This window comes from Varanus komodoensis, unplaced genomic scaffold (genome assembly GCF_004798865.1).
Source record: "Varanus komodoensis strain SLA01 unplaced genomic scaffold, ASM479886v1 scaffold32, whole genome shotgun sequence".
Taxonomy (NCBI): domain Eukaryota; kingdom Metazoa; phylum Chordata; class Lepidosauria; order Squamata; family Varanidae; genus Varanus; species Varanus komodoensis.
This window is the reverse complement of record NW_025335798.1, coordinates 4,258,704-4,276,026: the sequence shown is the minus strand read 5'-3', so window position 1 is coordinate 4,276,026 and position 17,323 is coordinate 4,258,704. Positions and strand designations below refer to the sequence as shown.

General features: G+C 45.5%; 1 protein-coding gene across 12 annotated transcripts in view; it reads right to left on the bottom strand.

The window, feature by feature from the left end:
• The window catches only part of TNS1 (tensin 1), a 368,326-nt gene that overhangs the window by 123,217 nt on the left and 227,786 nt on the right, over nucleotides 1-17,323 (bottom strand). For all 12 annotated transcript variants that reach the window (XM_044438202.1, XM_044438203.1, XM_044438205.1 and 9 more), the window contains one exon: nucleotides 6,423-6,464. In XM_044438202.1, the coding sequence (XP_044294137.1) occupies nucleotides 6,423-6,464 (42 nt within the window). The remainder of the gene's footprint in view (nucleotides 1-6,422; nucleotides 6,465-17,323) is intronic.

Below are 17,323 nucleotides of genomic sequence, written 5' to 3'. Positions count from 1 at the left end.
CCGCCTTGAGTTCCACAATAGGGGAAAGGTAGGATATAAATATAATAAATAATAAGATTTGTCACTGTTTTACACCTGTAACTCCCCATTTTTAGTTGACCTCAGGGTTCTAGTAAAAAACAAAATGAATCCTGAAAGTGTAAAGTCTGATCACCTGTACTAAGAATATGAGCCTATGAGTTGGATTCATCTTAGAAACTAGATGAATAGATGTCATTCTGGACAGCTCATATTGTTGCAAGAATAAAATGGAGATAAAATTGAACCTTGATAACCAGCTCAAGAGGGAGAAAGATGGAGCATCAATGTAACATTATACTTATAATTCAATTTTAAAATAATAATTCCATTTAACAATAATATTGATTCCATTCAAATTATGTTTGACTCTCCTCCATACAGGCACCTCTCTGATAGAATAGTACTTGCCAGTGGTTTTCAAAACATGTTCCCAGGAACCCAAGGGAAGCTTATCCACAGCAGAGTTTCACAGCAAGATGACCAGTAAGATGGCCAGCAAGCTTTCCTGGTGTCATGGGCCCTGCTCTCTTTCCTTCTGGCTAGCCAATGCAAGGCAATTCCTTAAAGTGCGATTCTTTTATTGAAACCTAGCAGATTACAGAACATTATGATCTCTGAACAGACTTCTACCAAGGTCAAGGGAGAAGCATCTGCCCATGAAAAGAACTGAATCTAAGCTGGAATTTTTTCCCTGCATCCCTCTCTTTCAGTGAAGCTTCTGATTCCACCTGCAGGGTGGCTCTTGCTGCTTGAAGGCAAGAAGGCAGCAGCACCAGAGACCCTCCAACTCATTTCTCCCATCACCTCCTGAGTGGATCTTGCATCTGTTCCCGCTCCCATCCCAAAAACTCTTCTGCCCTTTCCAAAACACACGCTCTGCCTAAGAAATTTCACAAGGCAAGCTTGCAACTTCAAAGCCCTCACCCCCTTTGTTCCTCCACCTCCTCCTCAAAATCAGATGAATCTACCTGAACAGTGTGCCATGAGCAAGAGATGCCTCCCCCACCCCACACACCTGGAAGACCACATGCCCATGACTGCTATCAGTCCTGTCCAACCCCAGCACATTCTCAAGGAAGTTCTGGAGCTCTGTTCGTGCTGTGCGAGGCTACACTGAGATCCAACCAGGCCTGGCTAATGTTCTGTAAGAGGTGAACTTGTGCTCTACAATATGCCCCAGGCAGAGCCAGCATGATGGGTTAGCCAGGTCAGGCACTTGCCCAGGGCCCTCAGCCCAGCAAGGGGCCAAGGACGAGCTGCCGGACCTGCTCCTCCTCCCCACCCCTGCAAAGGGCCAGATCACCTGTCCCTTGCACCTTGTGACAGGTGATATGGAAGAGGAGCAGTAGGTGCCACTTCCGGCTTGCTTGCTGGCTCTCAGCCCAGCACTCAAGCAGGCGGCAGCCACAATGAGGGGCAGGAGCAGCCGACAAGGGTGGCGAGAAGGGAGACTCGCTGGACAACCCACTGAGGAGGCTTTATTTAGTTAGTTATTTTTGGATTTATATCCTGCCTTTTTCCTACAAAGGGCTCAAGGCAGCTTACATCTTCTCTCCTCCTCCATCTTATCCCCAGAACAACAACCCTGTGAGGCAGGTTGGGCTGAGAGTCTATGACTGGCCCAAAGTCATCCAGTTGGCTCCATGGCCAAGCGGGCCAAGCGGGGACTAGAACCCAGGTCGTCTGCGTCCCAGTCCCATGCTCTTAACCACTAGGCCACCCTGGCTCTCTTTTGGAGGGCCTTTCCCGAGGCCCTCCAAAACCTGGAGCCAGCTCTGGCCTCAGAGTCTTGTCTAAAACACAGGAGTGTTCCAGCCGGTATGCACAGTTCTTTGCCAATAAGTCAACATGGACAGCCTTTCCTGAAGACAGAGTCTGAAGGTCATTATCCAGATTGCATGGTGCTGAATACGACGATTAGGATGGAGCAAAGTGTACACAACACTGCACTCCTCCTACCCTTTGGTTGGCTCCAGGCTGCCTGGCTTTTAAATGGTGTTCTCGCAAGCCAGGGTTGCAGGCCACCTTTCTGTTTCTCCTTAAAGCAATTGCACATGGCTAGCTGGGGGAAATTACTAGGGATGTTATAAGCCTTCCCTAGCTTCCCAAGGAAGCCCAGCCTACCCAAATCAAGCCACATCCAGGTCCAGGGTTCAAGAGCCTACTTTCTGGACTTTCCACTTCTTGCAGCTGTCATTCTTCCATGGTTACTTGTTCATAAAATGACGCCTACATAAACTGAACCATAAGGAAACCAACAAACATTTTCAAAAGAATAACTTTAATTGGACTGATGTATCTTTAATTCAGTCATGCTGGAGGATCTTCTTAATAATAAATAATTACAGAAGAATGACAGGGAATTTGTATAAACTCAGCCTTAGAAGGGACGGATGGAGCTGACAATTTTGGTTCCTCTCAGTTTCCCATTTTTCCAATCTTAAATTCAGTTGGTCCTGAAATCTGAGATGTCAGAATATTGTTCACATCAATATTCGTAATTATTTTATGCACATTTCTCCTAATATACAAGCTTGTCTCAAATGTTGCTTAATATGTACCTTTTTGCAAACAATGTTCTCAGCATAATGCTTTCTAATATTATTTTAATGAATATACAGTTTTATGAGCATTCTCACCTAATATACAGAGTTTCAAACACAGTTTTTAAAAAACAGTAGAACTTCCTTCCTAGATTCACATAAGCATGAATTTCAAAGGACAACTGAATTTTGGTTCGGATTCAGAGCTCAGTATTTTCTGCAGCTATTCTTGTTGGAATTTTGTACAATGTTACGTTTAAACAGTCATTTGGTCTCCATTGGTGATCAGGAATTCCAGGCAGGTGAGTAGAAGCACTGAGAAAAGAAGGGCAGAATCATCTCCCCTTCCTTCATCACTCATTTGGCTTCTGCATGGGCTGCAGAGGAAGGCCTTCATCCAAGCTCCTACTATTGTGCAGTGAAGGTAAATACTGCTGGTAGTGCGGAAGCTGCTTTTCAGGGAAGTTTCTACCCAAAAACTGCTTTTTTCAACAAGGAATTCCTAAGAGTTTCCAAGTTCCCCTAGTATGCATTTTGAAAACCACTGCACTCATATGTTAGGAAAAATAAGAACTTGGGCAGAAGAAATAAATTAGACCCCTATATTGTGTTGATGGTCCGTCAGAGGGACAAATTAACCACTGCATGTAAAATTACATGACTGTTTGTCAAAATACCCTTGATAAGCAAGGGATACTATGGCAGTCAACAGACACTCGGCTTTTGGAAGGGGTAGATGTCTACAGGCTAACAAATGTAAAGGCAACCGGGGCAGCGCTAGAAGAATCTTGTTTTCCAGAGCACACAGAAGCTTTGTTCAGTTCAAATCCACATGATTGACTTGCGCTTTCCTGATTATTACAAATTTGGACAGGGTTGCCAAGAAGAGAGCAACCCATTTCATGAGCAGCTGCCAGATCCCTTCCTCCTTCTCCAGGCAAAGGATTGAAAGCCATGTGGTGCCAAGACAACCACAAGGGATTGGACAGAACTATCAGGAGAAGCATCCAATGGCAGCCATCATAATGTGGGGCACAGCTAATGCAAGGTTGGCTTGACACCATGTTCCATCTAGCCTAGTTTTCTGGCCAGCTTTACTGGATGCTTTAGGAGGAGGACAAAGCCAAAACAATCTTCACTGATAGACAAACTAGGATGGCTGTTCTCCTAGAGAGAGCTTCTTCATACCCTTGTGGTTGTACTTGGGGCAAAAGTTTTACATTCCTCTCCAAATAAAAACAGTTTTGTTTCCAGATGCTCCTTGACTCTCATGGAACTTCCACCTACTCAGAACTCATCCAGATGTTACATTTCCAAAGCTTATCCATGTTTCAGTTAATTTCTACAAATAGGAATCACATATTTCAATAGCTCCTTTTATGATTTGAAAAACTGCTTCTTGCATTTTATCTAAACAGAAGTAGCCTCTGACTTTCCACAGACTCCCCACTTCAGACATTATATTGTACCTACAAACTGACTACCCATGACAAGGGAGAGCAACCTCTGGACAAATTGCATTGCCCGATCCAGCCTGTGAAGGGTTGGGGACCTCTGCAGGCATCTCTTCTACCCTCCCCATGTTCCTCCCCTAGCCCGGGAGAGAGATTCTTTTGTTACTGCAAAGCATTTTGGGAAAAGTAACAGAGATAACCCCCCCACCACCACCACCACAGTGGGCCAGGGCAAGTGCCAGCTGAGTCTCCCCACCCCAATCCTGACCTAATTAGGATCTGAACAGGATGGGATGGAGCACTTGACTTGGCTGACACTTGTAAGACTGGGTCCTGCAACCATCAGCCAAGTCCTTTCCCATCCTGATCAGGGTGAGAGCAAGATAGAAAGGAGGTGGTTGTCTCAGCCAGCACTTCCAAGGCCCAGCCGAGTTGCTGTCCCTACAGAGAAAGGCACAGAGCTCAAAGCACCACTCTCATATGGGAGAAAAATGGTGGGCATGGGTGCCACCAATGTTGCCATGAGATAGGATGTAAACTGGGGACAGGGCTACCCGTTGATGCCATCTAGCTGGCCAGCTTGATGTTGTCTATCTCACTGGCCTTTTTCATCCAGGCCCAATCTTGCACATAAGCTATCCCCTATGAGACAAATTTTTACAGGCGTTATCTAGCTGCTAAATCCCAAAAGTACCAGCTTTCAATCACATTTTGGTAGTGAGGCCTACAGGACTGATAACTTTCACGTAATACTGTAGGTAGGATAAAGCAGGTGAATGCTGCACTGAAGAAATGCCTTATAAATTCAAAATTACAAAACTGTATACTAACAAAGTCAAAACTCCCTGCAGCAGAAAACCACAAAAATACAAAAGTATTTATTCTAAATGACAACGCAATAAAATTTTTCCAATGAGTTGCAAGCACAGCTTTTCCTCATAATGCCAAAACAATTTCAAGGCATTTGCTTATTGCATAGAAGGCTGTCTGCGTGACTTCTGGTGGTCTGTCAGCAAATGCCCTTGCACTCATTGCATACTAATGAGCACATTACATTACATTACTAATGAGCCCATTACATTACATCTCAGGCCCACAATTATTACGCTTGACAATGCACTGGGATCATTTTACCACTTCTGTCATTGGAAAAATGGCTTTGGTGGGTTTCATATACATATACAGAGACATACTCTGTTTGTGGGTTGGTGAAGCCTGACCTACTATGTTTTATGACCTAATGCAGGGGTGGGCAAATTATTGTGCTCTGGATGTTTTGGCTTACAACTCCCATCAGTCTCAGCCTTCAAAGCCAATGGTGAGGGATAATGGGCACTGTAGGCCAAAACATCTGGAAGATCTCAAGTGGACAACTCTGGCAGAGAGTCAGGCACTCCAAAAATTCATGCAGCACAATCACTCATCTTCTTAAAAGGTACACAGAACTCCTAAGTAGGGACTGCATATCTCTCCTCACTGCTTTGGAACATTACTTTGTTTTGCAGACTTGGAAGGAAGTTTTTATTTGGCATTCCTCAACAGACTTTTTTTAAAAGTGCTATGTGAAAGATAAGAAGAAAAGCTGTTTTCTGACATGTCTTGATACTGTTTATTTTCCCCAGGCTTTTCACTGTGCGCCTCTTTATTTGTACATATTTTATGGGATATACTACCATGCATCTTCTTTTGTGGATCTTTCGGCACCTTTTGGATATGGACTTTCTCCATCTCTACACTTACCTGCTACTTATCAGGCAGTGGTGCTCAAGCTGGGCCTCAACAGCAGGGCACAGGCATATGCTAGCAGGAGCTGAAGCCTATCCCTGTCCAGCAGGCACCTTGGCCAGGCATCATCAATTACGGAAGCAACTACCCAACAGTCCAATATAGTCTGTGTGTCATGCTTCTGTTAAGCAGACTGAATCCATCTAATGCTTCATTCATAGCATATCAAGATTGCAACTCACCATGGCCAGTTCAAAACATGCTCTGAAACTCTTCTTCTATTGATTGTCAACAAGGTCAAAGGCACTGCCTCTAGAGGACACTTAAGGGAATCTGGAGAAGTTTTAAATCATGTATAGCAAGACTCCCTGGTACACAGTTGAGGGATCCCCTTTCACTTGTGACTGCTTAGCAACTATACTTGGGGACTAACGTTTGTAGGTCTGAACAAGCCCCTTCTTGAAAGTATGAGGCAGCACTATTGTTCAACTGGCTGGGCATTGCAGGGCATAATGAAGTCCAAAACTAGAGGGTGGAGGAAGAATCATGGACTGGATGAGTGAGATGGCTGCAGGTGGGAAGCTACCTGAGAAGAACTGTACGCCAGGTAACAGGGCTCCCCTGGAGCATCCCCCATTCAAAGTACTTGGCCATGGCAGAGGTAAATTTCATCACTTACCGGAGTGTCTACATGCTTTACAGGGCTCTCTTCAGTGGATGGCTGCACAAGGGAGAAAAGAGAAGACATGAAGTTTGACACACTCAAGTTTGAAGTCATCCCTTCCCCCCACAACACACAATGTTGTTAATACAACATTTTGTATTTCCAGGCAAGGCTTATACATCCTGTTCCCTTCCCATAACTGAGGAAAGAGAGTCAAAAGGTCAGGGAACTCTGGAACCTGGATCAGGCTCTTCAGTTAGTCACAAAGATGGGTTTTAATGGCAAAGAGCAAAATAAATGCTTTATGCACCATTTTATTAACTCAAGAGGGCTATGAAACTCTGTTAACTGTGAAAAAGCATTTTGTTACAATTTTAGCTCTATGTATTCTTTCTAGCACATTCCCTACCTGCCCTCTTTTTCTTCGTGCACGCCACAGTGGCCTTTCTTATCCCTCTGTACTGGAACGTCTTACTGAACTCCCTGTGTTAGTCCTCCTTCCTTTTCTCTCTCCAAAGGAGCCTCAGAAGTTCATATCCCCATTGCTCTCTTAGCCTTTGTATTTCTGTCTCCTCCTTCTTGGATCTCTCTGCACCCAGACTGAAACATTTCTTTCCACAACTCTCTTATTAGCACCCCTTTTTCGCTTCCCTGCTCCACAGCTCTCTCAGCTCCCATTTCTCGAGCTGCCTCCTCCTTTGGCTTTTCCTGCTCCATGATCCTCTGAACCCCTCTTACCCCCTTCTGTTTTTGCAACCCAGAACAATTCCTTGCCTCTCTGCACTATAGCCCCACCAGGCACATTTCCCCCCATACCACCCACCATCGCCAAAGGAAAGGGCAGCTTCCTGGGAAGCAATTTCCTTGTAGGAAATGGAAAGGGGAGCCCTGGTTAAACCTCCTTCTCCAGCGTTGTCATTTCTCTGCCCCCATAGAGCTCATTCAGTTTTACATGATCCACGTGAGATGTGATCATGATGGATTCCCATGATGGTCCTGTCTACTTCCAAGCAGGTGCCAAGGCTGGGCATTTGCAATTTACGGACAGTCGGTGGGGGAACTCAGAGGGCCCCCATGTTGTGCAGGCTGCCTTTGGAAGGGCAGAAGCAGCCAAGCCAAGCTAAACCAGTGGTGGAAGCTTCTTGGAACTGGCTGAAAGGAGGAGAAGCCATTTTGCACCCCGTCCATGAGGATTTCATTCCAGATGCCTGTCAGAACTGGAAATGCCTCTGAAGAGGAAAGAACGGTTGGGAAGCGTCCTAAAGGAGATTTTATTTAAAACACTTCTAGTCAAAACTGGGATGAACATTTGAACCATGAAGACTCCTCTTCAAGCAAAGTGTGTGGCCTACTCTTATTCATTGTTGGACTGTGCAACTCTACCTGCCTGGGGCTTTTCAAAAAGACCGGGCTGATTTCAGCCTGCTCTGTTCTCCGTACTGCATACAGACAACCGCAAAGCGCGGGAGGTGGTTGAAGCCCCATCGGTGAGGGTGTTCGAGGACAGGCTGGACATGCACATGGTAGGCATGTTGTGAGTGGAGCCAGCTGGAGCCGGGGGTCAGGCTAGTTGACCCCCGGGAGGCCCCTTCTGACTCGCTCTGTTTCTATGTTTCTAGCACAGGCTCCAGCACTGGGCAGTTGTTTCTTCATCCCAGGTCTTCTTGATGGAGAGCACAGGAGCACCTTGAGCCCTGCTGTCAGGAGCACACAAAATTCCTGCTCCCATCACTTTACAGGGAGCAAGTAATTGCCATGCACAATGTTCCCTCTTCTGCCCCAGCATCTCCAAAAAAAGAGGGGGCCAGGGGTCAAGGTGGAAAACGACCCTGCCGGAGATCTTGGAAAGCTGCACCTAGCACTGGCCTGAGGTCTGAATGAACAAATGAACTATCTCATGATTAGGCAGAAAGGCTTCTTTGTCTTCTAGAAGACACGTAAAGCTGCCTTGCACAGATTTCTGCAATCAGGGAATGCTTGGCCTGAGCATATTCAAAGGCAACACGGGTACAGACCTTTCCTCCACCAAGTCCCTTTGCAGCATGTGGGTCATAGCTTGCCACTTACTCTATTTCATTTCTTTGCTGCCTAGCAGTGATTTGCAAAATTAAATTCACGAGTGATGCAATGACCATTTATGCATAGCCATAAAGGAAGGCACATAAACAAAAAAGAGGATAAATACGCATTTACTTTTGATATGTACAAATATAAATTTAGACAGCAATATTAAAATTTAAATACAAAACCATTTCATAATGTGGAAGGCTGCAGCCAGGTAACTCATGAGTCTGTTCAATATACTCTCCAGGCACGATCAGCGTTAATGATTCAAGGTCTCTGCTAATTCTCCTTCTTATGATTCTTCAACTTTTTACTGATCTTGAACTTGACAGCACTTCAAGGAGAGGATGGATTCAAATATAGAAGTGTCTGCTGACAGCCTGTCAAGTAGAAGACTTTCCTCTATAAAATAGGACACACGGCCACTCCTATGGCCTGGCATACCCATCGACTATTTTGGCATTATTGCATCATGCAATGATTGCTTTATTTTGTGAGAACCGTGTTAGTTTACAAATAATGAAAGCTCCAAGAAAAATACATCCTATCATTTGCAAAATTCCACACTTCAGCTTGCAAATGTGGACGGACACCAGAACTTGGCATAAGTGGGCCTTGTCATAAAAACTGGGAGTAGTTGCTCGGATGCCAATTGCCTGAATCACAGTGTTTGGTCAAACAGTCTTAAGTCTTCCCCAGCAACCTGAGCAACAAAAATCTAGATGAGTTAGAAGTCATAAACTCTGTCCGTGAAGGCTGCAGGATTACCACAAGGGCTTTCCCAGTTATGAAACCCTTTCCTTGGGTGGGTTCCCTGCAGACTTTGGCTGCAATAGGTCTGTCCAAATGGCTCACAGTAAAATCAGCTGAAAATGCTAATGGTAACACAGAACTTAAGAATTCATAAAACAGTTAGCAATTGTCATGAATTACAATAGGAAAAAATAATAATTCATGGGTGCTATATTTAAAAGAAAAAATAAAAATGCAGGAATATGAAGAATACCTCAATTACCTATTTCTGAACACTGACTGCAACAAAATGGTCTTATATGCCCTTCGAAAAGCCCAAGCAATTAGTAAATAAATGCAGTATCTCTATCCACGCTAACAATAACAGGAAAAACATCCTCCTTAGAAAAAAAGCACATTTGCTGTGGTTCCTTGCACAGAACAATGCTAAATGTCCTAGGCATAATGCAATTAGCAACCTGAGCCTTGATCACACAAAGAACCAAGAGAACTCAGCTCATCTCTCGAATCAGCTGTAAAAGCTGATGATCTCCCCATCTGCTGAGCTGATGTAAACAAGAGAAAGCAGCAGGGCTCAGAGCTATGAAAGGAGGATGCACTTCTCCAAGCCAGCACACACAGAACACCAACCAAGCCCAAGGCTGCTTGGATCCTTAACAACGGACCACTGTCTTCTGTGGTTTATGGGTTACTCAGCCAGAGTGTGGGTTAAGATGTGTTGCTAGAAATATTAAAAATAAAACCTCTAACACGTTACTGCTGGCAGCAGTTCCAGGCACTACTTGGTATCTCTAAGCTTCATATGTTGTTGTGTACTAATTTGTAAGACACTGCACACAGCTTTTTGCACACAAGGACTGTGTTCTCTTAAGCAATTCAAGAGTTTGAATTGTTCATGTATTAGTTCACATATTGCTTATACAGCTACGGAACCAAACCACAGATGGCTTGTTTACACTTCTATATGGTGCAAAGTGTAGATTCTTACTGAAATTCACAAGACTTGGCCTGAAATCATCTTGCTTCTACAAATTAGCAATAATATTGGACCAGAGCTTATTTCTGCTAACTTGTTCTATCCACACGCATTAGTGAGTTGGGTTTACTTCCATACATACAGGCAGAACAAGACACCACAAAATGAAGTTGCAACCATATAGTGTTCCCATGTTTGTGGCAAATATCCTGGAGACTTTTCCCAAAAGCACCATGTTCCATAGACTGCTCCAACCTATGGAACTCAGGCATGCGTGTCAAGCTAATGGTTCCTTATGCTTCCAGTGAAAAGGTACTGTTCAAGATGGGAGAAGTGGTGGGAAAATACGGAAAGGTTGCAAATGGAAGACAATGACATCTGAAGCCCTGCGACATTCTGTGGATCTGGGTCCCTGCTGGAGTGGGCCCTCTGCCGATATCGAGCCAATATTGATGCTATACACAGCCCACTCTTGTTGTTAGCCCTGTTTGTTTAAATAGTTATTAGTGCCCCTTGGAATAATGCACCAGATTGACATTTGAGTCTGGGTTGTCCAAAGTACAATCAAAACATTTTTCTTATAGCTCAGAGACCTAATTCTGAGAAGAAGCACGTCTCAGGCCTGTGCACTGCAAATTGGGTGTGACGAATCAAGGATCAGGACTTGAATCAACAAGGCCATCTCCTCCGGGTATCCACAGTGCTTTGGGGAAAATTAGAAACTGGAAGAAACTCAACAACAGGGTAGGGTAGGCAATGTGACCAGAGGAAATATTACAGAATGGAAGAAAAGAAAACATTCATCTCAGAAGAGGAACAGCATTTGCTAATGGTAATGCTTGTCCTGAGCAATATAGATTCCATATGGCTGGTGCTCTAAGGCAGGTCTCCAAAAAAATTGAAACGCCATCTGTCAGAAGCCCCTGCCCAGCATGGTCAGGAATTCTGGGGATTGAAGTCCAAAACACCTGGAGATCCACTTGCTGCTCAGGACGAAGCTTCCTTTTCCTAGCTTCTTGGGAACTACTTACTGGTTAGACTCAGTTACAAATCTCCAAATAGTTCTCACTGGCAACTGCTCCCGTCCGCCAACCATAGTGCAAAAACCTAGGCCAGAATCTGTCTGTACAACATGGTAGGGTGGACAGTCCTAGGCTTCCTGGCAAATTTACAGGTCTATTAAGGAGCCCTTCAGGAAAAGCCTGGCTCTTAGCACACTCCACAGCTTCCTCAACCAACCCACAATAACGGTCCCAAAGAAACCAGAGCATGTGCCTTCCATAGATAAACTCTTATGGTCATACTAGGACACTCTCAGGGACCCACAATCTGTGATGTTTACCATCTAAACATGCCAGTGTGTGCACAGAGATTAATCTGTGTAGTGAGATAACAAGAAACAGGCTGCTTATGAAAACAGTCTTACAGAGCAGCTGGTAGCAAGGAGCATGGAAGTGAAGAGTAAAAATGCCCGTTGTAACCAGGGGAAAACAACTAGAATTGAAGGAGCAACTCTATGTGACTGCCAGGGTTTGTTCCTAAGATCAGCCCTGAATGCAACCTTGGCTGGTTGCCTTAAGTGTGAATCCCTGAACGGGCCCAAAGCGCCAGCCAGCAACATACTAAAGCAAGTTGCTTGAAGTGAAGGATTGCAAAACATCTGGAAGATTCCAGACCTTGGAATGTCAGCCAAAGAATAGAGGTGCACTTTTCTAAACTCACCAGCTCAGAACTTCAAACACTAAGCATTCAGAACTGGATTTTGTTCATTCTGTGGAATTCCAGAGTATGCTAAGCATTCATTATGCCCATCCAGAGAGGCATATCACAGAACAATCATCATTCCACCTCTCGTATTTCAAGCAGGGGAAAATTAGACATCCCTCTCTTCCTGTTTTTTCACTGCTACCTGTCCCTGAACAGGCAGACGGATTCTAAACATAGTATTTCTGTTTAAATGTCTATAGCTCTGACAAAGAACATGACAGCTAAATGCATTCAGAGAATATACACAATGGGGGCAATTGATAGAGGAAGCACACAGCCACCATGCCCTGCTTGTGACTATCTAAGGCAGGCATCAGCCGCTCAAATTCCTGCCCTCTGGACCTGCCATGGACTTTATTCCTACTTCTTCTGCAGCACGGGGGAAAAGGGGGGAACCTATTTCAAGTCTTCATAGCTACTACAAAGGCACAGAATGGATACATATAGTTTATTTAAAGCTAAATCTATCCATTCTAAGCCACCATAGTGATTTGCCACCAAATGTTAGTGACTAACCATCATGTCTCCTACTTCTATTTTATCCTAAAAACAGACAGGCAGACAGACAAGATCACCAAATGCACAGGAGGCAACAAAATGTGGCATTTGTGTTGCCCACCCCCAATCCAGATGAACAAGGACAGCCACTCTGAAACAGGTATCCATCCTCAAGTTTTCAGCATCTTTGGCAAAAAATCAAATTCTGTTTTCGAAATGTGAGCGTTACTCCTCCAAAGGACCTTGGGGGATGAACCCCACATTCCAGGGAGCATCATGTTGGCTTACCTTGGTTAAACTGAGCCTAGGAGATGTTCCAAGCATTTCCAAAGCTAAGAACAGAAGCATGAGCCGCTGATGTGCTTGGAGCCAGAACTGCAGCTTCACCCAAGAAGCTGAACACAACAGCAGGGATCCCCTCCCCATCCCCAGCTCAGAGATTCAGCTTGCCTTGCCCATACTGACCTTCTCGCTGGTCAGAGCAAGTAGAAGGAGGGGAGCACCGTGGGACTCATAGGGGAGAATTTGTGGACCCCTGGTTGGGATTATAATGCAAGTGAAGATAACCGGTCTTATGCTACATCCCTCTTGGGCCTATATGTTGCCAAGGGCTCCTCTCCCTGCTATTATTTGCTGCGTAGTAAAACACTGTTACAAAGAGCAATGTTGCTGTTCAATGGCTCAGGTTACCCTGCTCACCTTAAACATAAGCTGAGCGTGATGGCCTGAGTCCTTCCCCAGCTCACGTGGGCATCTAAGCTGAAGCAGAACCCCTCCCTCCCACTTCCGTCTGGCATCTGCCGCAGCTGCTGGACTGGCAGCACAAAGAACTCTTTCCTTTTCTTCTCTGGCACATAGGATGTATCTTGCCCTGGCAGCATCCCAGGTATCAAGGATTCAGACAAATGCAGTTCATATTCTGGGAAAGTTACCTTTCCCAGGGTCCCTAGGATCCCAGACACTGCCGGGCTATGGGGCAGGGCCCAGGGGGTCAGGGCAGGAAACTAGCAGAAGAGCAGCAGCTATGGTTGTTCGGGGACTGCGTACTCACGAGGGAGCCATGGGCCCCAAAGGCAGCAATAATGAGAAAATGTAGGATTCTTAGTTGGGGAGGGGGGAATCTTTTTCTCCCGTTAGCCAGCACCACTTCCAATTGCTTGCAATGGGGGAGATCACCCATTACTAATTGCAACTTGTATAACTAGAGAGCATGTCACCTATAAGAAAAAGAAGACACACCTCTTTCTCATGAAACTTGCTATATTAGCGCACACAGAACACTGTGACTGACACATGCAGAGGGAGGGAGGGAGACAGCTTATTTTAAGGGCTTTTTGCTCCTCTTTTAAGGCATTTTGGCCATTTCAAAGCTTTGAGAGAACAATGCCCTGCTGCCTAACAGCTTCATAGTTTCTGATGTATTGTTTAAGATTTCTAGAAAGAGAAATGACAAAAATAAAGATTTGGCAATAATAACCAAACCCAAAGAGCATCTACTGGAGTGATTGTGCTGAACAGGCAGTCAACTCTGAGCGCTCTGAAAGATTTGGAGACAGAAGGGCGGTATGCATTTGGCTCTGTCATGCTGCAGAGGTGTTCTTTCAAGCCTGGAAGAGCATAGAAGTGTGTATTTCTTTGGGCACACTGGGGAGGGGAAGCATTGTCCTCTCCCCAGTGAGCTGGCATGAATTTGCAGTGCAGGAAAAAGGCCGGACATCACCCAAAGCAAAAAATGTTTAAATGGACTGAGACAGGGCCAGACAATTTATGGGGCCAATAATTTAATCAATCGATCAACTGATTTTTATCTTGCTGCAGTTTTCTCTTGCAAGGGATCCATGGTTTACAAGTTCATCTCCTCTCCATTTTATCCTCACAACAACCCTGTGAAGTAGGAGAGTCAGTGACTAGCCCAAAGTCACCCAGTGGGTTTCATGGCTGAGCAGGGATTAGAACCCAGATGTCTTCGGTCCCAGTCCAGCATTCTAACCGCCAGACCAGCCTGGTCTCTACACAGTGACAACTCTGAAGACAGGCTGAGTAACATTCCACACAGATCCAACCTTTGCAACCCACCTGGGCCACGTTCTCAGTCTATTGGCACCACAGATGGAAGGCTCACCAGATCAGTACCAACTGTGGGTTCTGCAGGAATGTATTCAGATTTGGGGGGCCTGATGAAAAACGACATACCTTGCTCCTTCATGCACTTCTGCATTAGTACTAAAGGGAGGCTGCACCACAGATGACCCCTAAACTTCAGCACCAAATGGAAATGCCTGGTTCTTTAGCTGCTATATCAAGCGGTGAGCAACATGGGGTCTCCGGAGGTACTATACCTTTGCTCCAGAATCTGAACAGACCCTGCAAGCTAGTTTCTGTGCTATGCTGAAAGCAACTCACATGCCCACACATCACTCTTTCCACACCACATCTCTGCCTCTTCAATGCAAGAGAGGAGCACATGATAAGAGGGAACCAGATCTGGCCCAGAGGCCACCAAATATTTTCTGACAATGCTGAATAGTGCCCTGTCCACTGCAAGGCTAAGCTAAGTACTTTGGACTTCACAGCTTTCTGCAGACACTGTTCAGCATCTTGCAAGGTCTACATAAAACAATGCTGCCTTTGAAATGAGTCTCTTCAGATGTCTCAGACCAGGTACTAGAAAGCCAGGCTCTCACCTGGCTGCATGATCATGGATCTGCAGATCTCCACACCTTTTATTTATCCTTCCTAACCAGGTGTAGCCACCAGATTGGCAGCCTGCTAAATGGAGTTTCCAAATGCCATCCCATTGTCCTGCTTTCTCCAACCCAGTGCCCTCCAGATGTGTTGGAGTACAAACCCCAGCAAGCCATGATGCCTGGGGCCGCTAGGAGTTATTATCAAAAACATCTGGAAAGCATCCATTTGTTGAGGGCTGCCATAGTAGAGACTCTCCCTACCACTAATGGGTATGCCTCTGTTTTAAATTTGAGCAGCTAGAAAAGAGTTTTATCCTTTTGCCCAAAGAAAAAACATTCTTGCAGATGTTATTTGGCTACTGCGAGATTTCCTAAATCTTTATTTTTGTTCCTTTCTCTTATCAGAAGGGGAAAATATTAGTAATAATATTTCAAGTAAGAAGACTGTCTGCTTTTATTTTCTTGCCTCCCAATTGCTTTTAAAAAGATAACAGAGAGATCTCACTGTTTGCAAACAGGCTTCTTACACAGCTGCTAAAGTACAACCCCCAAGCAATCCTTCTCCCACCCCCTGGGTGAGCCAAGGACATAGTTTCCAAAACTAAACTCAGATTTAGTCAGACTTGGCAGAGCCGGACAGGGTCTCATCATATGATTGGACCAGCATGTGGGTGGTTTTAATATGCAAGAGTTACAAAGCAATTTGGAGCTCGGGCTAAGCCAACCCCACCCTTCCAGGCTTGGGAGGGATGCATTGTGCCAGAAGAAGCTGCCCTTGCAAGCTGGACACTTCTTACATAAAACCAACACATGTAAAGAAATTAAAGGCAAACAACTATACTGGAACAAGAAGAGGCCAGCATCTGAATACAGCTGCCCACTGGCTGGGGAAGCTGGGAGTTGTAGTCTAAGATATCTGGAGGACACTAGGTTGGGAAAGCTGCAGTGCACTGTCTCTTGGTTTGGTGCAGGTGCTCCAATGTGCACAGAAGCCCTCCCTCCATCAACGATATGAAGGGGGCACTCGGAGGGAACACACAGCCAGAACGGCCGGGTGCAGAGAAGCCTGTTGCAGACAGCACAGGAGAGATGGGTGCTGATCTCTGGGCTGCCACTTGGCCACAGCTTTACTGTTTATTCACATCCATTGAATTATCAATTGAATGGGAATGGAGGGCTTCTCTGTCTCTCAACTCTGCTTTGCCCAGGGAACCAGTTTGAATATCCTGCTGCAATTCTTTCTTGGATGCATGTCTCAAGCCAGAGTTGTCCCAATCCCAGCAGCCGCCTCCTCCCCTTGGCAGCCTCTCCCCACAGCATCCCGTACAACTGCTGGCTGCAGGAGCTGGTCTTGGCTCTGGTGAGCTCCCCATCCCAAGTCAAAAGAATTACAACAGATCTGCAACTCCCACAAGCTATGAGCTTTCCTTCTCCTTCCTCTTACTTGTCAAACAGTGACGGGCTTAATTGGAGAACTCTCTTCTAGCCCAAGCAGAGGCTGCCAACAAGGAAGTACCACAAAACAAAATAGCCCCATTCCTGGCATATTTCCCCCTGGCCCCCAAGCATGAAGTAACCTAGCACTTACCACAGATGGGTGGCCCTGCCTGCCATGCGGCCATGCCTTCAACCAACCTAGACAGCTCCCTCCCCAGCCGGTGCCAGCCAAATCTCACAACATCCAGGAAATCGCAACCATCACATTCAGATCCTGTGATGGCTGGGAGTTCCTGAAACACTGTGCCGTCTCATTCCTCAGTAATGTGATCTCATTGACGGTTGGGATTCATTGACTGCCCTTCCAAAGCTTCTCCCTGGCTGCACAGTAGCCCCAGCAGGCTGCCCCTGGGGGCGCAGCCTCTCCTGAATGCGCACTTTATATATATCAGAGAGAGAGCCTGGGGCAGTGGAGAGTCATAGCTGATCCTATCTGGGTCTGAATTAACTTCCACCATTAAAAATGGATGCATATCTCCAAGCACAGCATCAGGTGTTGACAAAGTATTGGCAACCGGATTTTCACTTGGTCCTTCACTTTAAGGAAAGGCCCCTACTCTCCAGCACGATGACAGCATGGAGCTCTAAAGGGTACTCTGTTTCTCCATGAATTCTTTTAAATGCTTTCAGAGCATCACAGAGTTGGAAGGGACCAGAAGGCCATGAGGTAGACT